Below are 22,057 nucleotides of genomic sequence, written 5' to 3' on the forward strand. Positions count from 1 at the left end.
ACTCATTGAAATTTCACGGTGCACTTCTATTTTAGAACAGCATAATATTGTACTTGAGTAATTGACATTTTACGAGCCTCGGGTCATTTTCTGGCCGAGCACATGCCAAACTGTCTGAAGGAGGAATTCAGCCCAAAATAAAAACAAAAACAAAAAACGCCCTTGTTGAATAAGTGCCTCCGAGTCTTTGATTTTACCCTTGGATAACTGAAACTACATGCTTTTTATGTCTTAAGCACAGCACAAAAGATTGAGTACGTGCGTGTTTTAAACAAGCCGTTACAAGTTTTTAGTCACTTTTTAGACGGGTAACTTCTTTTAAATATCATATTCATGCTTTGCCTGATCAATGAGGTCCAGGGCTGTGCCAGCCTGCAGAGGTAATTACTCAGCAGAGAGGAAGTAGAGCTGATAAGCGTGAGAGGGGATATTACAATCCCTGCTGATGAATTTGATTAATAAGTCATTAAACGATATGCTTCCAGAATAAAGTATGGCTTTGTCCAGCCACTGGAACTATGGGGTGACAATCTAAAACTTCCCAACTCTCTAATTGACACTATATCTGGTGTAAAGTGACTGGAGTCTGCCATCCGAGAATTTAGCACAAAGAATGTTCCCACAAATCATGTTTTGTCCGACTGAAATTCAGCCATGAACAAAATCTACTTGCAAATGACTTTTTGGCTGGACCACAGAGAGCTCACTGAGTCACTGAGTTACTGAGGGATGAGGTTACATGATTGATCTGCCAAGTGTCGGAGTTTCCTCGTTGGCCGTTGCTCTTTCAAAATGAAAAGGCAGGGAACAGTCTGGTTTGCAAATGAGCATGACAAGCGCGACGCGTCCGGCTCTCGAAACTTGGAACCAAGCTGTCAAACTAGGCGATCTAGTTCTAAAATGAAACGAGATTCAGCAGTGGCGTAGCCTATTTCTCGGTTAAAAATGTTTTCAGAAGTAGATTTTGGTGGATTATTTAGACGGAATAACAGGAGGTTTACGAACAGGCTGCCATGTTGTTTCCTGTTAGAAACAGCGAGCAGAAAACCAGGAACCTGTGCATTTCACAATAGGGTACGTCACCACTTGAACGGCCAGTTGAGTGGAGCTCTTAAAACACTTTTCTTCCACCCAGGTCTGAAGCCAAGGAACAGCTACTTTTACCACAACATCAGTACTTACATCCTATGAGCATGACACAGATGGAGAAGATCTTCTCAGAGTTGGTGTTTGGGGACACGTTTCCAAATCCCACGCTGGTCAGGCTGCTGAAGGTGAAGTACAGAGCTGTGACGTACTTGTCTTTGATGGAGGGTCCTGAACCTGGAGCGGAAAGTTAGAGAGAGGTTACACAAACAGTTCTTAGAATACCATGATGATCACTGATGATCATCCCACAATCACTGCAATATGTCTAACCAGTACTACTGTAGTACTACAGTGGTTTTCCTCTCGGTACCTAGGACGGAGCTGTTGTAGTGCTTTCCCAGTTGGTCCCCCAGCGTGTGGAGCCAGCCAATAGAACCATTCCTCTCTACGCTACCGATGGCATACCTGGGAAAAAGAACAAACAGATACAATATCAATGTATGTATAAAATTACTGATGTTAGCTATAATTAGCCCTCCACAGTAGGAGCAAAGTAGGGCTGTCAGTCGATTAAAGCAAATCAATCGCACATTTTTTATCTGTTCCAAATGTACCTTAAAGGGAGATTTGTCAAGTATTTAGTGCTCTTATCAACATGGGAGTGGGCAAATATGCTGCTTTATCTTCAAATTTGCTTAAAATGTATATATATATTTATCATTAGAAATCAATTAACAACACAAAACACTGACAAATATTGTCCAGAAACCCTCACAGGTACTGCATTTAGCATAAAAAATATGCTCAAATCATAACATGGCAAACTGCAGCCCAACACGCAACAACAGCTGTCAGTGTGTCAGTGTGCTGACTTGACTATGACTTGCCCCAAACTGCACGTGATTATCATAAAGTGGGCATGTCTGTAAAGGGGAGACTCGTGGGTACCATTAGAACCCATTTTCATTCACATATCTTGAGGTCAGAAGTCAAGGGACCCCTTTGAAATTGGCCATGCCACTCCAGTTTGGAGCATTATTTATCCTCGTTCACGGCAAGCTAGTATGACATGGTTGGTACCAATGGATTCCTATGTTTTTCCAGTTTCATATGATACCAGTATCTTCACACTGGCTTTAAAACTGAGCCCACGACAACCTAAAGATTGCAAGTGGTGTTAATGCGTTAAAGAAAGTAATTAGGCGTTAAAACTAATTTGCGTTAACAGCCCTAATACTGTAATTACTGATGTTAGCAATAATTAGCCCACTACAGCAGATACAAAGATAAGCACACCACATTGATTTTCAAACTCCTAACAGTGCTGTCAAAATATCATTTCTTTGATTAATATTCATTCAGAAATTTTGAAACTAATTTTCTGTGGTATCAATTTCTACGATTTGACTGTCGTCGGAATAAAATAAACTTGACAACACACAGTAAACCTCTATAAAAAAAAACATAATAAACTCTATATATTTTTTAAAGTATTGTAATGAAGTTGAGAATTTTAATTTTGTGACAACACCTGTGTAACACCAGATCTGATGTATGCAGACAGAGACGTGCTTATTCCCACATCACTCCTCTATCAGTAAATCAGATCTGATTCATCAGACAGTCTTAAGGCGTCGTACCAGATGCAGGCCAGCCAGTGAGCGATGAGGGCGAAGGTGCACATGAGGAGGAAGAGGACAGCGGCTCCGTACTCCGAGTAGCGGTCCAGCTTCCTGGCTACACGCACCAATCGCAGCAGACGAGCGGTTTTCAGCAGACCAATCAGAGTGGTGGTCTGGTGGGAGTGGGAGAGACAGGTAGATAAGCATATGGGAGAAAACAAAATAGCTCTGATGTCTCCTCACAGCGTACACACCTGCTGTCATCCTGTCACACACACATACAGGTGGAGGTGGTAAATCCTGACTTTCATTACTGTGGGCTGTAAACTCCCTCTCCTTTCTACTTGTATTCAGCTGGCCCCCTCCGTGTCCATACAACAAAATAAATAAGAGGACGATTACAGCGCTGGCAGAGGGCCTAGCCGTGCTCTGAGCGTATGTGTCCTCACGGTAAATAATAGCAGTCTGCTGAGGAAAATGTCCATTCTCTTGGCTCGGTTGTCCCCTTCCAGACAGCGTATATGAAGTGAACCTTGGCAAAGCTTTCCGCCGGCGGGCAGGACTCCAATGTTGGGGAGTTTCCACATTTATCACTTTTGGCTTGGTGGCTGACTTAATCACTGTAAATAACAATACTGTTTTATTATGTACAGACAGCCTATTACTTATACGTGCATTTCAAGTACCGCTTACTCTGTCAATGGAGTTACCCTGGGTTGCTGAGCTGCCGTGTGGAGTGGTGAACCTCGGCCTCAGTTGTTTTCATCCCTATTATGTGGGAAGTATCCTCAGAGGACTCCAGAGTAACTCACGACCTCCTTCCTCTAACTCCCACCTCTTCCTCCAGACACCCACCTCCCACTGCCTTTTATTCTCCAACAAGCACCTCCATCATTTCACTTTTCTATCATTCAGCAAACCACAGAACCTCAGTACCCAGTCAGTGTCTGGACTATACTGGGTATAGTGTGTCACTGTGTGTCACTGCATATTTGGGTTATGGCTAGAAAGGATCCGTCTTGTGTAAAACTCTCGCGAGATTTTATGTTCATGTGTTTACCTACTGCGGACTGCCTTGAGTAATGCTGTATCTCTACACTTGTAGGAGGGTTGCATTTGCAGTTCTGTGCGACATGTTAACATGCTAATTTGAATGCAGTGTGTAATTTGTTTTAGATTAAAGTTCTATAAAACGTAAAGAAGTCATGAATTAAGTTCAAGGTTAAGATTATTTGTTATTATCTTACAAGGAACTTTCATGTTGTGCTGATTTTGGTGGTCCCTTTGCACAAAAAGCGGTAGCGTTTCACCAGAGTGCCTTTAGAAAATCTCTCATTTTACAGTCATAATCAGCTGTGGTTTTATTGCTGTATTATTATACTTGAGCTATGCATCTTCTATAGTGGGCCTATAATACTCCAATAACATTCCAAGTGTAACATTATAGGGTTAAGGGGGTGCGTTTGTGTTAATAGTTTAAGTGCTTTACTGTGTTATTTGTAGCATCACTCTATAATATATTATAGGATGTCTACAGGCTGGGATCAACAGCAGCCAGCCAGACAGGCAGGTAGACAAGCAACCCATTCTGAATTTATACACTGAATAACAGGGGGTTATTGGGGGTCCTCCTTCAAGAAGATGTGATGGTTTTTGACTTAAAACTATGCATTTATTTTTCATAATTTTGGACCATTATTATTACTAATTAAATGGTTATTTCATTATTGACGCACATCACAACCTTCGTCTGAACGTTCAATTCTTCTGGAAATGTTTGCCCCGTACAATCATATGATGTAAATCAGAAGAGCAAAATTCAGAAATCTTTTAAATATTGTTTCATTAATTCTATTTGTTTACAACTAAAGAAATTTATGAAGAAGCCATGCCGTGCGCCAGCTTGTCCAGATGCTCTCCACAAGAGGGCGGAAAATAGTACTGACAGCTTGTGAGAAGTTCCGGTACGCAAGAAAAAGTCACAATACGGAGTAAAATGTAAAACCTGACACTGGAGAAGCTGGAAGCAGAGAAAGTCTTTAAAATCACTTATTAATTAAATATTCTCTCAATACATACCTGATTAACTGACTAATATTTTCACTGGCATTTTGTGTACACTGCATTGTATGATGTAAGACAGACACGTTTTATTTTGACGCCCCGCCACAGCTGACTGCAAATCAACTTCCCCATGGAGACAATTAAATTATGAAACAGAAACTAAAGCACCTCTGGCTCACTCTTTCTTCCTCTAATTCCCCGTCTCCCTCCTCCTCTTCCCTCCTTTGTACCTTTCTCGTCTCCTCTTCACTCCATTAGGTAAAGACACTGGCAGAGACACAATATCAATGCAGCAACAGGATTTCTCCCTTGTTCTCTTTATCCCTCCATCTCCCGACCACTTGTCGTGTCCTCCCTCACACCTTCTCTGCGGTACATAAAGGAGCCCACCACTTCCTCCCTCCATCGTGTTCATACCTCCTCTCCGTTCTGGTAGATGAGCAGGTCGAAGGGAATAGCGGCCACCATGTCGATGAGGAACCAGCCTTTGAAGTAGTGGACGGCGATACGCACCGGGTGGCTCACCACCTCGTCATTAGTGTTCACATATGTTGTCCTGAGAGGAAGAGACCACATTATATTAAAATGACTCACATTAACAGTTGTTATTCTAATACGTTTGACACCACTACAACTGTGAAAACCACTTTGTACCATTACTATGTTCACTAATGCTACAACCAGAGTTTCTTCCCTTACAAGCAGCTCTAATAAGAGTTTAATGAGGACGGAGCATGGGGTTAGGGAATTACACCTGCAGCATTTTAGATTTACTACGACTAATTCTGCCTGCTACTACTACTACTACTACTGCAGCACTTTCTACTACAAATAACACTGACTGTTGTTACTGCTGCTATTATACTGCATACTCATGTGTTTAAAGACAGACCTGAAGTTGATGAGGATGTCAATAATGAACATGATATCCACCATGAGGTCCACCACGTTGAGAGGAGAGCAGGAGTAACCACAGTTCTGTATGGTTACCTCTCCCTGAGAGGAGAGGAGAGGAGAGGATGAGAGAAGAGGAGAGGAAGAGGAGAGGAGAGGAGAGGAGAGGAGAGGAGAGGATGAGAGAAGAGGAGAGGAGAGGAGAGGAGAGGAGAGGAGAGGAGAGGAGAGGATGAGAGAAGAGAGGAGTAGAAAGGAGAGGAGAGGAGAGAGAAGAGAGGAGTAGAAAGGAGAGGAGAGGAGAGGACAGGAGAGGAGAGAGACAAGTGAAAGGGATATGAAAGAAGAGAGTATAGTAGAAGAAAGAGGACAGGAGAAGAGAATCATAAGCCAACGCTCTAAAAATAGAACAGTTCTGTGTGATTACCTCCTTCACATGGATTTGCATTAAGAGTTTCAAGATAATTTGCATATAATATATGTAGACAAAAAACATGAAAGAATTGACCCAAAAACAGGGACCAAGCTACGGGGCTTCAACTCACAAATCAGTATAACAGGCTTTATATTTTAAACACATTGTCCTTAGAAACAGCATCTCCGTTTACTTATTGTCAGTGCCAATGGAAGTTCCTTATCTGTCGAGTCGGATACTATCCTTAGACTTGACTCTAAGGATCTTATGTTGTATAGATGTAAAGCCCCTCTGAAGCAGATTTGTGCTAGGCCGACATTAATAGAACGTGCTAGACTTGACAGCTGTCTGATTAATGATTCTCTCCCCAGACGAGACCCCCACCTGGTCGTTGAGGAGGAACGCGGCCGAGTAGGGCGTCAGGATGGCGGTGTAGATGACCAGCAGCAGGATGAGCCAGTCCCACACCGCCTTGAAGGGGCTGTAGTGCAACACCGTCCACTTGTGGATGCGAGGGGCCTGGAGCTTGTACTCTGGCAACACATCTGCACCCAGAGACAGCACCTGGGTAGAGAGGACATCAGACATTGAATGATATGGACAGGGAGGCAAATTAAGAGCCAAGAAGGATTGAGGAAAGAGAAAGATGGTGAGGAAGCAGAAAGGCGGAGAAAAGAAAGAATAACAGAATAGAGGAGGAGAGAAGGGAACCATACATACAAACTATGCACGCACACATTTGCACAAAGTGCATATAGCAGCTCCATGAAATATACATCGACTTCCATGCTTAATCAGTGGCTATGACAGCGTTTTGCAATTACAGCGATGGAGCCAGTGTCCTCTGCGGATGACAAGAACTGTTCTGAAGGCACTGACCCTCTTAAGGTTGTCCTCGCAGGCAGCGTGTTTCCCACATACACACAGCCGTTCCAGCACAATAATGCACGGATGTAGGAACAAACACACACTTAGCGTTATCCTCTATTTCTCTGTAACAGTATATAGCTCTGACACGAGGGCAATCATTTTCTTGCAAACGATTGACATCCTTGATAGCTTTCCGTCAGGTTTCTGCCCACATCATCATCACAGCACCGAAACCGCTCTCATAAAGGAATGACATTTGCCCGAATAATGATTGCGGTATAGTCTAACAGTCTTGGTGTTATTGGATCTTACTGCAGCACTTGACACTGTGGATCATAAAATACTTCTAGATGGACTGGGAAATTGGATCGGGCTCTCAGGAACGGTCCCCAGGTGGTTCAGGTCCTATTTAGAAGGCAGTAGTGGACTTGAAGTGGAAAAAAAAACATAAGTGCCAGTACTCCCCTTATTCACATGTGTATCGGCTGTTATCAACAAATCATTATTACTACCATTGCAACTGCGAGATATTGCTGATGTTCCAACTGGAACTGGTTGTGGCCAACTACTGTGTGAAAATGGCCCATGCTAGGTTTAAAGGTATAGTTCTTTTGAAGTGGGGTTGCATGAGGTACTTATCAATAGTCAGCGTATTACCTACAATAAATGGCGGTCGACACACCCCCAATTTGGAGAAACAGACAGGAGTACCAGCACAAAAGCAAAGCGATGTACTGCTGTGGACGGGGGGCAGCAGAAAAACTAATTTTAGCCACCTAAAATTAAAGCTCACTTAAAAAAATCGGTATATTTAGAATATTCTCACCACTTTATCTTGCCGTCAGACAACCCTTTTCCTTCTCCCTTCCGACGGGGGACTGAACTGAGAATGAAATCAGTGCAGTAAAACAGTATATATACAAACTTTCAGTTCAGTTCGTCGTTGGAAAAATATTCTAAATATAGTGTACACTTACGTAAATGGGTATCATTTATTTTAGGCGGGCCTTTCTTTTAGGTGGCTAAAATGCGTTTTTTCTGACGTCCCCGTCGTGGTCCTACAACTTACGTGTCCGTTACGTGATACTTTTTCCCATAGACTTACATTGGGAAAGAGACGTCTGTAACTCAGCGGATAATTTCTTTTGAGGTAAATCAACTTCCCAGTATGAACACTTGAATAGCCCTTATTTAAATCATTAGGTCCTAAAAGTTGTAAAATGCACTAATAGCTGAATCCAGAGTTATTTCCCTTCCTCTGTTCATGTGAATGAGACCCAGATCGAGGCTGGAGCGAGGGCTGGGAGGCGGAGTTAGCAAGCCGTGACGACAGCGTGACATTGTGACCCCTTGACCGAACCATGGAACTGAGCGGACGCTACTGCGGCTACTCCATGGGCCAAACGGATGTGGAAGATCGCCGGAAGATCCGCGTACTTTTCCACTCGTAAGTCGAGCCATTTTGGCTTCATGCGTCACTGAGCAACTTTCATAGGAATGAACGGGGGCCCCGCCTCCAACGCTGTATCCAGTTCTCTTAATATATCCATGGTCTCCAACACAATCTCCAGAGAGGGGACAGAGTGTGAGCAGTGTGTAACAATCAAGTAAAAAACAAGAATCACACTCATAAAATCAAACAAGTAAACCTATAAAAGAAGGTCTTGTTTTTATGATTCTGTGAGTCCTGTATTCCCTGTTGGCTCGCATGCTACCGATTCTTCCTTCACCTCCTCTCACCTCTGTGTCTCTTTTCTCAATTCACTCCATTTAGCCTTCATTTCTCTTTACTCCATTTCTTATTGTTCCTGTTTCTTCCTGCCCTCCCTTTGAACTGCTAAATCTCTCTTCTTTACCAGTTTCTAGTCTTCTTCCCTGCATGGCTTCGTCCAACTATCCTCACTCCATCTTTTCCACCTTCTTTTCTTCTTCCATAGAGCGTGCAGCCAAGTCCCTTTTCATTCCTCCTGGTACCCATTACAATTCATCCTGCCTCCCGTCTCATCTTCCTTTCTTCTCCTGCTTGAATGGCCGGTTTTTCATCCCTTTAGACTCTCTCTCTGTTCCTCTATTTTCCTCTTTGACTCTGTCGTCCTTCCTCCCTCATGCTTTACTTTTATCCCTCCCACTTTCATTATCACTCTCTATGCCACTGTCCATCTCTTCTTCACCTCCTGTGGCCCAATGCCAGACATTTATGTACATATGATTAAACCCTCCCGATAAAACATCTGCTATGAAGATCTAATATCCCTTCTTTTTTTCTCTCCGTATTTCCTCAGGAGTTGTCCTCATATATACCCACATTTCTGGCAAGAAAACATTTGCTTGATGTATTAAAAATTTGCATGAAATATTTCAGTGTATATCCTCGCTGTAATTGAGCCAGCTGTTTCATATCTACGCCAGCTCTTCAGAATTCTGGCTCCTTCAAACGCTTTATTTTCAAGTATTTATGAATTTCTGTAAGCAAGTCTCTGGCTTGCATAAAAATCACACTTCATAGAGATACTAAATGCTTTGGCTTTTCTTGGCAATTGCATGAATTATCTAATGGATAAACTTTATAATTATCAGTTATTTGAGTGTAATCATGGTTCTCTTGATCTGATCTGCCTTCATCTCCTCTATGGGGAATACAGTAGAGCTTGGTTTGTGTACGTTATCACTTAGCCAGCATAGCACATAGCATACAGTACATGTAAAATCTCTATACATATGGTACTGCTGTACATTGCTGCAGCAGTCAATGCAAACCCAAGTACTGCCTCAACAACATTTAGAGTTTACAGCCATGCTAGCGGCTCTATGAGGCTGTACTCACAGTGGTACAGCGGTGATTATAAATACTTATCTCGGCAAAACAGACACTGGTGGTTGAGATATTTCACTTATAACCACATATGTCAACCTCATGGTGGAGGGGATCATCAAAGTCCGTGGGATTCATCCTCTGGGGACCATGAATGTCGGCAAATTCCACTGCAATCCATCCAATAGTTGTTGAGATAATTCAGTCTTGACAAAAGAGGTGGACTGACAGGCCGACAATAAATGCAGAAAAAGGTCAACTTTGGCTTTTCTGCCCTCTACTTTTTGATTTCAGACAATATAAGGGACAATATCACACAAATATCTCAAGTATCAATGACACATCTATATCCAGACAGCACACTTGACACACATTTACAAGTGTGAGCAGACTCAAACACTACTTACACACACCCCCACACACCCTTGCAGTTGAACCGAGTGGCCCTCTCAGCTGTGCTCTCCCTCCTGGAGTATCTTGCGGGCTACTTTTAGCCATCTGTGTGAAACTAAAAAACATTGCCATAAGCACTGATTAAAGTGCAAATGTCAAGACACATTTAAGTGCAGATAGGGCAGAGTTGTATTTGTGGTGAACGCTGGAGGGAGAAGACTTGGGGCAGTTGACATCTCCCCGATCCTCAGAAACTACCATATTTATGTGGGGAGAAAAATCTATGTGCAATAGTGGCTGCAAAATATGTTGACTGTTGCATCATCTGACGAGATGTTTTCTGAGAAAAAAAAAAAATTCTCAGTAGAACTAGTCAAAGATAAGGTAGAGAGTTTGTTTAAGGGAATAAGTGCCACAATTGCAAAGCAGCACAAAAAAGGTCAAGATCACAGTGTTGATTGAATCTGAAGTTTGTCTTTACAGACAACAAAGTTGTCTCTCTCGCACACACACACACACACACCTGGGAGGCGTTCAGTACAGCTGGGTGAAGACTGAACAGCCAAAGCCACTTCCATCATAACGGCTGCAGCAGGTATATACAGAAAGTCTACCAGACAAAGTTGCAAAATCAAAAGTCAAAGTTAAGCTGGAAAGTCAAAGTGCACCTGAACTTTCTGTATCTTTTGCACTTTAAAGTTACTGTGAGGAACTTTAAACAAGTTATGAAACAGTCTCAATGTAATACTGATGCCTCTATATGACCTACATAAGTAAAGGAGACCATCAGGGAGAAGATTGGTTACTTCTATATACAGTATATTATTCTTAATGCTTGTCATTGGTGCCACAAAATCATGCAGCTTTAGCAGAAATTTCCTCAGCTCAGGCTCCAGCGGGTTTTAAAGGGACTGTGGTGCTCTGAAACACTACCGCTTGTGTCCATAGGGACCGCCAAAATCAACACAAAATGAAAGTTTCCTCGTAGTAGATTCTTATCTCTTGAGAGAAAGTAGAGGTGGTTCACTTTGTGAAATGTGCCAAAAGTAGAGATACTGTACATCACAGTTGACGGACATCCTGAGCATTTTACAGGCAACTCGTAACTACAGTATAACACTACTTACCGGTGCAAGTTGCATCTAGCTTACTTCTTTTGGTTGTGTCTGATCAAAAAAGTATCAGACAGAATTGGACGGCTCAACAGCACCGTTCAGTTTAGCTCTCTGAAGTCACACTCTGGCTTTTATCAAACTTGACACCCTGCCTGTTGAAAAATTTTGAGCTGGTTTCAGAAGGGAGCGAACAACAAAAAAATAAAAGACACGTATGATGTTAACGGCAGCTGAAGGCAGTCAGGCAGCACACACCATCCCTCTGCTCGGGAGGGGTGTTGATGGTTCTGGGAGGCTTCCATTTCTCACATTGTGTTAGATTCATTTGGCAGGGACGCTTGTGGAGATGGGTGTAAACATTACAGTCCAAGCACGCTGACAAATGGATACAGAAACTGAAGACGAGAGAGAGAGAAAAAGAACCTCTCCTCTGGGCTCATTTAAAGTGATATTTTTAGCCAGACATTAATTACCATCTTTTCAAATGGCTCTTTGTTCCAATTTAGAGTGAAGGAGTTGGGCCGAGGAAATTTTCAATCAACTGTATTTCTTTTTTTTTTTAAAGTTATTTTTTGGGGGCATTTTTAAGCATTTTATTGATAGGACAGTGGATAGAGTGTTGAAAGGGGGAGAGAGAGAATTGACATGCGGAAAGGACCACAGGCCGGATTCGAACCCAGGTCCACCGCTGCTAGGACTGAGCCTTGGCGATACATGGGCGCTCGCTCTACCGACTGAGCTAACCAGCCGCCCCAATCAACTGTATTTCAACAGCTCTAAGCATCATGGGAGTGTGTGTCATATGAAAAGCCCTCTGTGGTGTTGTATCAGCCACAGGAGAGCTGGTCTGGTTAAAAAGTGTTTTGAAATTTGAAGCATTTTTATTTTTCATCTCGAGAAACCTCAGACACATGCTCACTCTTGCATAAATGTGGACACTAACACAAACATTTCACTCACAGCCTTGAGTTATCAATGGAGTCAAACTACTAAACTCCTATCAGTCTCTCTGTTTGACTGCTCATTAGGCAGAGTCTTGGAATGCACCGAATGTGATACACAGTTTGGCTCTGTGTGTCCACTTTTGTGTTCATGTGAAAGAGAGGGAGCTGTGTGACGTTTGATACATTTCCAGGCATCTAGCCCACTGTTTGTCTCTGCAGGAAGCTAGAGGCTCAATGCAACAATAGCCCATACTAGCAAAACACATCTGAATCTCTGGCCCAACCATAGTCTGTATATATGAAGTGGACCAGTGGGAAACTCCGGGGTCTGAAAAGTGAAGCCAATGCTGAAGTGCCTTAAACTTGCATTCTTTCTAATAGCCAGCAGGGGGCGACTCCTCTGGTTGCAAAAATAAGTCTGATTGTATAGAAGTCTATGAGAAAATGAGCCTACTTCTCACTTGATTTATTACCTCAGTAAACATTGTAAACATGAGTTCATGGTCTCAATCTCTAGTTTCAAGGCTTCTTCAATACAGCATGATGTTCATTTAGTAAATTATGGTCCCATTTAGAGTCAAATAGACTATAAAGCAGGGGATGCTTTAGGGCGTGGCTACCTTGTGATTGACAGGTTGCTACCATGGCGTTGTCCATGTTTTCGCCTGAGAACTTTAACCCTTTCACAGCGTGTTTTCAGTTCATCAGAGTTAACTATAACATTTTGGTCGCCTAAAAATGTCTTATTCAGTGTTCCGTTGTACTGAGTAGGGCTCCTCCCTCTCGTTTCGCTTCAGGTTGCAAAAGACCAAGATGGTGACGGACAAAATCAATGGGTGACGTCACGGTAACTATGTCCACTTTTTATATACAGTCTATGAAGTGGACGTAGTCACAGTGACGTCACCAATTGGTTTGTGGACTGCCGTTTTGAAGCCTAGAATTCGGGATTTTGGCCGTCGCCATCTTGGTTTCAGGCCGACGCCATCTTGGTTTTTGTCTGTTGCCATCTTGGTTTCTGGCCGTCACCGTCTTGTTATTTTGCTTTATGGTCTATTTGACTGTAAATGGGACCATAATTTACTAAATGAACATCATGCTGTATTGAAGAAGACTTGAAACTAGCGATTGAGACCATAAACTCATGTTTTCAATGTTTACTGAGGTAATAAATCAAGTGAGAAGTAGGCTCATTTTCTCATAGACTTCTATACAATCAGACTTCTGTTAGCAACCAGAGGAGTCGCCCCCTGTTGGCTGTTAGAAAGAATGCAAGTTTAAGGCACTCCAGCATTGGCTTCACTTTTCAGACCCAGAGGTTGCCCACTGGGTCCAACTGTCAGTGGTAGAGTTGCATTGTGGGTAATGTAGGTGGCATGTTTTGACAAGTAATAAGAATGTTTGGAATAAAAAAGACAATATATCTGGTTCTGCTGTATAAATCTGTCCATCTTGAGTCTGATAATGTTATAGGGATGTAGTGCTAAATCGGTGGCGTGTATGTGTATACTTCAAATAGAGAGAGTCATATCATAATCAGGGCCAGTGAGCCATGCAGTGCAGAAGTGTGTGTGTGTGTAGTTCACTGCCTCAGGGCAAAGCATGAAGTTACACCACCACTTTGACATAATATAGATTAGTTTTAGACACTGAAATAAAGAGATGGAAGAAATGGGAGATGAGGAGAGAGAGTAAAAAGGAGAGAGGGAGAGTGTGAAAGACAGAGCCAGTGGGCGAGACAGAGAAGGATGGAGAAACAGAGCTAAACAAGTGAGAAAAAAAGATTGAAAAAAAGAAAAATATAAAAGTGAAAGATGAATGACAATGACAAAACGGTATAGCCCCACGGAGGATGGCGAGCGTGACACTTCATTGTTCATTGTTCCTTCTTTATTCATGTAATGTCGTTATTCAAACTAGAAAAGTGCACTCAGGTGTGTCTGCAACGACCACTGCTGTAAGGTTTGATTTAGGGATGTAATGGTTGCCGGTTTCATGATAAACCTTGGTAAAATTCACGGCAGTTAGTATTACCGTTTCAATTTTGAATGATCATTAAAACTGCCGCCATTGTTTTGCAAGCCCGGCGTAACGTTAGCGAGTGTGCGGTCGCGATAAGGAGAGAGAGAGAGAGAGAGAGAGAGAGAGAGAGAGAGAGAGAGAGAAAGAGTTTTCTGGGCTGACGAGACGAGAAGAGAAGAGACGAGACGGGACGAGACGAGACGGGTTTTTGTCAGCCAGTGTATTGCAAGCCCGGCAGCCCGTAACGTTAAGGAGTGTGTGTTTGAGAGAGACTGGGAGTGAGCTTGTGTGTCACGGACCGACGGTGATTATGACGTTATCAGTAACGGTATAGCTGTGAACGTAGCAGTACAGTGTGTAATAATAAATGCTACAACTCCTCAAGACAAAAGCCGAATTCCCGTGTCTTGCTGCTACCTGCTGATTGAAGTGAAGGGGGTTAGCCCCGAAGTCAGCAACAACAACGGCTCAGACTCACTTAAGGTGGGCTGTTAAGGTGGACCAGCTATTCTGCAATGTGGGTTGAGACTCCTCTGTATTGAGTTGTTGGGCTCTTTACAATCTCTCAAATGCAACACAGAAGATAGACTGTGTGTGTCTGTGTGAGTGAGAGAATAATAAACTGTTTGCTGTGGTAATTTGAGTGAATACAAACCGCAATTGCTCCCCGTGTAGATTCCACTCCCTTCCAATTCCTTGCGGCCCCTACTTGCCGGTTAAGAGGAATCAGCAGTCAATGATGGTATAAAACAGTTAATAAAATAGCTTTTTCAAAAATTGTGAATCACCACAACAACGAGAGGTCCTTGAGCATACAGTCATAAATGAGCACAAACTATATTAGGCTGATGGGTCCAGCAGTATGTGAGATTAGCCGTGGACAGACAGACACGCTCACACACGACCAAACAAATGATCCCCTGCAGGATTATGCCTGACGGAGATAATACGTTTTTTGAAGTTGTTTTTTTTGTTTCATAAAGCTTTCACAAGACAACTTACAAAATACCTGTCTACCTGATTTTCTGACTAGAAAAGTTGAGTTTCCGTCCTTTCCTAATCATTTCTTTGATTTTCCCTTGTTGTGATGTTTGGAAAGCCTCAGCAAACACGGTCAATATTTCACGATGAGCAACTGGTCGATATTTCATACATAGTCAAACAGCACTGCTCCTTTGTGCCCATACTCAGTATTAGAATGAGCATCTCCTGTCAGGCACCGCGTTCAAACAACAGCGAAAGAAGCACATCAAAATTTCAGAGGCTTCATTTCTGCAGTAAACACAGCTGCACCGAAGAGCTTACGGCTGGTATTTTGGGAGCAATAGCTCATATGTTTGATAACCATTTAATAATGCAACATGTCTGTATGGTAAAGGTGTGTATGTGGATCTAGCTCCCGACTCAATCTATTGAACAAACACGACACTCACCACCTTCCCACCAGGAATTAGCTGAGACTTTATTTGGATCGCATTAAAAACAACACACGAAAAAGCCTCTTTAAGTGCAGCCAAGATGCACTTCAATGCCAATACTTCAACCCACCTCTGGAGGAGGTTAGGGACACATCTGGTGCAAACACATCACCAGTGCATATATAGCAAGTTTTGTGCAGAAATCCAAGCAGAAAGAGCGCGTTTATCAAACAGGTGGCAGAAGGTGACATGCCTGCCAGAGAGGATTGTTAAGATGCTGGAGGATGGAGATATTCTGACAGCGAATGATGTGCACGTCAGCTTGGTTTACAACACACTTAATCTGGCTATAGGATGCATGCTTATATGAGGTGTAAAGGGGGACAAACATACACATAGATATACAAACTCCCACACATGCACTTTTAAATATGACTTTCTTTCATTCCTTCTTGCGTCACCCTGAACTCGAGCCTGTCAGCTAAATGGATAAATCCCATCCTAACCTTTTCTCAGCCTTGTTCCAACACTTTCATTTCAAGTAAAGGCCTAAAGGACGTGTTCCAATACACACACTGCTGTGCAGACACACGAGGACAGAAGGTTTTGACATTGGCCGGCAGCTTTATCTTTCACCAAAAGACTACTGCGATATTAATAGATAGTGTGGACTGATAAGTTCACAGTCAGCGGACAGAGCCGGCCTTTCAGGGAGAATGGCCACTGCAGACTGGACAACGCAGAGGGGCAAAAATACTGGATTATTCTAATAAAGTATAACTGCATGTGATTATCATAAAGTTGGCATGTATGTAAAGGGGAGACTTGTGGGTACCCATAGAACCCATTTTCATTCACATATCTTGAGGTCAGAGGTCAAGGGACCCCTTTTAAGAATGGTCATGTCAGTTTTTCCTCGCCAAAATTTAGCATAAATTTGGAGCGTTATATGGCCTCCTTTGTGACAAGCTATGACATGGTTAGTACCTGATCTGAGCCAGCTACGACCTAAAAATCTCAAGTTACGTTAAAGAAATTAGTGGCGTTAAAACAAATTTGCGTTATTATTGCGTTAACTTTGATAGCCCTAGTTTTTTATAAATCATTTTCAACAATGATATTTATTCTGTATATATATACACATATATATATATAATAATCTCTGAGGTCAAAGACATTTTGGATGTTTCCTATCCCTGTTTTGCTCCAGAGCTGCTCCATTTTTTTTCTTCCTGATTTGGTTTCTAAATCCTCTCTTCACGAGCAGCACTTTGTTTTTTGTTTCTCTCTTTAGCTATATAAGAGATTGGTTTCTGAACCTGTTATCAAATCACCTGTACCGGAGGTCATTTGATTTCACATCAGAAATGTATTTACTGGATTAATAATTAAAAACTAAATAGGTTATTGACACCCGTTGTGTATTTTACAACTGTGAAGTGCACTACTAAGCTACAGGTTTCCACTGTAGTGAGTTTGTTAGCCGAGTATGCTCACATTTGCAGCTTATTTTACAATGGATAAACAGAGTTTAATCCATTTCTCACACTTTAGCTCTAAAAGAAATACCCCACCCTCCCAATGCTGATAGACCTGCCGTGCCTAGTAACAGTTGCCAGGCTGTGATTGGACAATAGCTATTCGTGGGTACGGTCAATAAGGTCCCTCCAACAGCTAGTCTGTCATGGTTTTAATTACCATCACCTCCTTTAGAACAACCTGAGTGTGGGTATTAGTGTATATGCTGTATTAGTATGTGAACAAGCGTACCTTTGTTTGTTTATATCCATGCTTATGATTATGCATATTCACGGGTACGCCTGCATCTGTGTGTGTATCAGTTTGATATGCGCCTGCAGCCATGACTGGCTTCCTGGCTGACCTTTTCTCTCCAGCTCTGACAGTTCCCATTAAGACATAACAAAGGAGCATATTTCCTCAGCCCCAATCTCTCTCCTCCTCCTCCTCCTCCTCCTCTTCCTCCTCCTCCACCTCCTCCTCACCGCAGCCTTCTACTCCAATATTCATCAGCACAATCAGCGCTTAGGGAGGTTGTTCCCTCACACTCTGGATATCTTTTCCCCTCCATCTCTCTTTGTCTCTGTCCCCCATATCTCTTCCGGGATCTCATCTCGCTCCATCTCCGTCTCGCGTTTCACCCTCTCTGAGTCCTCGTCTTGATCTATCTCTGCATCAATTTCTCGGGGGCTTGAAATATAAATGCAGCACCTCACAATAAACTGCTGTGGGGCTGCTGACACACGGTCCGCACACACACAAATGTAAATGCATTTTAAGTGTTAATCTATGGCACAAGGAGACTTCTGAGTCTTCAGAGTCCACTCTCAGCTTACGTTTAAATCTCTTCTCCTACTGTCTGAGAGACTGCTTTCATCTGCTGGTATTCAAACTAAAGATTCGGTGGCTTTGAGTCCAGAAACTGCAGTTCAACAAGAACTCCATAGGGGATTTAATCTGCGTGGAGCAAACATCCACGAGAGACGCCACTTTTTTGGGAGACATTGTTGTTGCATTATCCAAGTTTGCAGTAAAAAAATAAATATATAAACACGTCTTACATATTCTTTTCACATTACACTATCCTACACTTATTGCAGAGTACACATTGTGCAATATTGATGGGACTTAGTGCAGAGCTATAGCTGCTGTTCGTGTCGCTTTAAAGGGATCAGAGGATGCCAGCATGCATTAGTTCAAACTATGGAATCAGGCCACTTGAATAAAAGATGCTGATGTGTGATGCCACGAAGGGACGTACACAGCGGAAGACTCATGGTATGTTCCATGTTTGTGCTGTGAGCTTTGGAAACACTTAGTGTATTTATCTTTCCATGCATATTATATTACTGTTCTCTGCTCTGTTACAGAAGAGATGTTCCCAATACGGATTCCGATAGCTGAACTTGCGTATCGGCCGATACTGAGTACCAATCCGATTCCAGCGCGTTGCAAATCACGGATGTATTAAGAGAACTGAATACAGCGTTGGAGGCGGGACGCCGTTCATTCCTATGAAAGTTGCTCAGTGAGTTTTTCCTATCATACCATACAGTATCTAGTATTTGGGCACATGGGACTACTGTTTTTGCATTAGACTCCATTATATTTTAGGGAAGAACAGTAGTCCCATGTGCCCAAATACAGTATGATGAGTAAATGGTTATACCTCAGAAACTAGTATTCAAGTAGAATAACAACTCAACTCATAACAAGTTGAATGTCAAATATATGCACACATATGCAGGGTAAAGAAAATATTTCATATGGAAGACAAACACAATGTTAGCGTTTTTCCTCATTTTTAAAAAAAAAAACTGTGTCAAAAGTGTGACTTTTTTAATGTGATCTAAAAAATTCAAACTTTTTACTGTTAGATACTTGCCCAAAGTATGTTTGTAGCAGATTTCAAGACTTTTGACCAATCAGAACAAATGTTTTTTCATCTTTCCTTATCACACTAAATATAGACGTTTAGCAGAAATGGGTTAAACTCAGAATGCTGTTAAGTGAACCTTTGTGTTTCGATTCTGTTCACCAGACTGTTTCCAAAGGTCAAGAATGAATATCCCTGATCAGTGTAATAATTCTTCAGATGTCCCATTAATGCTCTTTTCCAAGCCTTGTCCACAGTGTATAATTACTGTAGGCGATAATGTTCTATTCAGAAAACCATGAAATATAAGTTTTATACAGTAACTGCTGTAACACTATGACTTAGAGCAATGTCTTCCGCTGTCGTCCCCACGGAGGGGTCAGGAAGGAGAGCGGGGCAGAAGATGGTGGAAGGGTTGGATAAAGAGATTCGGTCCAGTGCTTTCCATGGATGGATGCTCTCACTGTCTAAATCAGAGTTGCTTGACCTAGCAATCATCATGTACAACAACTGTTTTGCATATGCACAGCTATCACACTGAATCACTGTGTGTGTGTGAGTGTGTAAGCAAGAGTTCACAAGATCATCTGTTAGTGAACAGTTGAATGCCTGATGACACACATGTAAATCAGTGCTTGTGAGTTTGTGTAGACACTGTTGTGTGATATTCTGCTCAGGTAGACATTACTCCTCTTTATCTTTACATAGACAATAGTTGTTTGCTGCTGTTTTAATGCTCCGGGTATCATATAGAGCACCTTTAAGTAATAATAATAGTTTTAATAGTTGACACTTAGGTGCCAAAATTTACATGACAATGGCGGGATCAGAAGAGGACAGGCTGTGATAGCTCAGAAACCAAACTGGATCTTTGTTGCTGTTTCTCGTCTGCCAACCTGCCCACCTCCACTTTCCTACCTTCCCTTCATCCTTCCCTCGCTCCATCTTATTGTTTGGAGCAACAAAACAGCTGTTGTTGTGGTAGCCATGCCGGCTAAGGTAGCGGCACCCCAGCTAGGCCATTTCAATAACATATTTGACATCGCATTCCCTGACTTCAGAGGCCAATTTTAGGTGACATTCAAGTGATGCTTCCCGGTGGGAAAGTCCTGTATTTCATAATCCCAGCAGCATCCATAAATCGCCTTCTCTCTCTGTGCATCCCTTCGTCCCCTGCTCCCCTCCCCTCTCCATCCCCTCTCTGTCTCCTCTCACCGGAAAAAATACAGCTCTCTCACAGTTGGGTGACAGACGCAGGGTGCAAATTAAGTCCTCTCAGAAGGTTTCTTAATCCCAGCCAAGACGAGCCGAGCCAGGAAAACATGCAGAGGAGATATCAGTGTGACTTTCTTTTTTCTTTTCCTCCTTGTTATTATCAACACTTCCACTTCGGTGAGGACTAAGGCCCTCGTGATGCGCGAACACACATACACACACAGGCACTATTCAAGAATATACTGTACAGTAAGCACATGTGAGGAAATAAAGAGCACATATCCACAGAGAAACTAAGACTTAGAAGAAAGCACCCACATATGCAACCAACACACACTCCAACACTGGTAGTTGCATTTATCTTGCCATAGTCCCGCAACAACTTGAAGCGCAACACTCGATTCTTCTAATGTTGCGTTCACACCAAGCGCAGAGCAAATTTTTTTTAAAGACCATTCGCGCTAGACGCGCCGGCCAGGAGAAAGGGCTTGTCTCCACAGATACCAACAACTTTTCTTTCCGCCATTTCTGCCATCAACTATGGAAGAAATAACTGCTTTGTACATGTTGTGGAAGTCCCAGATATGTCAGAAAACCAAACGCTGTCGTGTCTGGGTTCATAACGTCACCCGGCGGCGAGCTGTATTCACATACAGCGCCATTGAACGGATTGTATTTAGCAAGCCACACGTCGCTACTGCGGAATGAATCCAAAATAAACAGATTGTGCTGTGATTTAATGGCAATAAACGGATCAAAAAGATGCTGAAATAACTACATCATGATGTTGATTTGTAAAAAAAGTCTGAATTCATGCTTTGTCAGGTCTGTCTGCAAGACGACAAGCAAACAACTTTTAAAATGCTTGTTTTCTGAATGGAGTTTGGATCGATCAGTGCCAGGCTATGTAGCTGCTCCATCAACACTCAACATACTAGGCATAAATACAGCAGCAATGTTGTTTCAAATGGATCAAAAGGATGCTGAAATAACTACATTATGATGTTGATTTGTAAAAAAAAGTCTGAATTCTTGCTTTGTCAGGTCTGTCTGTGAGAAGACAAGCAAATAACTTTTAAAATGCTTGTTTTCTGAATGGAGTTTGGATCAATCAGTGCCAGGCTATGCAGCTGTTCCATCAACACTCAAGATAAAGTCATCCAGGCATAAATATGGCAGCGACATTGTTGACAGTCTGTGATTTACACACATATATTTATACACAGAGTTTCGTCCGGTCTCTGTACAGATATGATGTACTATCGTAGCTCTGGGTGCCTCCAAACGGTCACAATAGGTTTGTCCTCCATTTCTGATTCAACAACGTCAGGACGTCAGTTACGACAGCAGGAGAATCTCAACGGTGAAAGGCTTTCGCGACACAACGTTACGCAAATTTCTCGCTCCAGTTGAAAAATGTTGTGTGTTGTCGCACCATTTGCGTTGCCCGGCGCAAATTCGCGGCTATTCGTCGATTTGCATGGACTTTGTATGTAATCACGCCGAGCGAAATGTTCACTTCATGCTTGGTGTGAACGCAGGATAAATAATTCCACTTAGGGGGGAAAAAAAGTGCAGCTGTAGTGCAATTATGTAGCAAGAAGTGGACATCAACAATGGCTACTGACTGCACACACTCATAGACACACATCTCTGGGCTGGCAGAGAGAATAGTGTGTCTTTGCAAATCGCTTCAGGCTTGTTGTACAGTACAGCATGTGTGGGAGTCAGGGAACGCCAGAACTGCACTCCCTCGGCGTACGAGCATCTCTCCTCTCTATCTTCCCGTT

The 22,057-nt window shown here is 42.5% G+C and overlaps 1 protein-coding gene across 2 annotated transcripts in view; it reads right to left on the reverse strand.

Moving 5' to 3' along the window:
• The window catches only part of kcnh2b (potassium voltage-gated channel, subfamily H (eag-related), member 2b), a 284,202-nt gene that overhangs the window by 17,844 nt on the left and 244,301 nt on the right, over positions 1-22,057 (reverse strand). For both annotated transcript variants that reach the window (XM_037756598.1, XM_037756597.1), the window contains exons 7-12: positions 6,469-6,648; positions 5,668-5,771; positions 5,193-5,331; positions 2,730-2,884; positions 1,460-1,554; positions 1,183-1,323 (exon numbers count right to left, since the gene is read on the reverse strand). In XM_037756598.1, the coding sequence (XP_037612526.1) occupies positions 1,183-1,323; positions 1,460-1,554; positions 2,730-2,884; positions 5,193-5,331; positions 5,668-5,771; positions 6,469-6,648 (814 nt within the window). The remainder of the gene's footprint in view (positions 1-1,182; positions 1,324-1,459; positions 1,555-2,729; positions 2,885-5,192; positions 5,332-5,667; positions 5,772-6,468; positions 6,649-22,057) is intronic.

This window comes from Sebastes umbrosus, chromosome 21, assembly GCF_015220745.1.
Source record: "Sebastes umbrosus isolate fSebUmb1 chromosome 21, fSebUmb1.pri, whole genome shotgun sequence".
NCBI lineage: Eukaryota > Metazoa > Chordata > Actinopteri > Perciformes > Sebastidae > Sebastes > Sebastes umbrosus.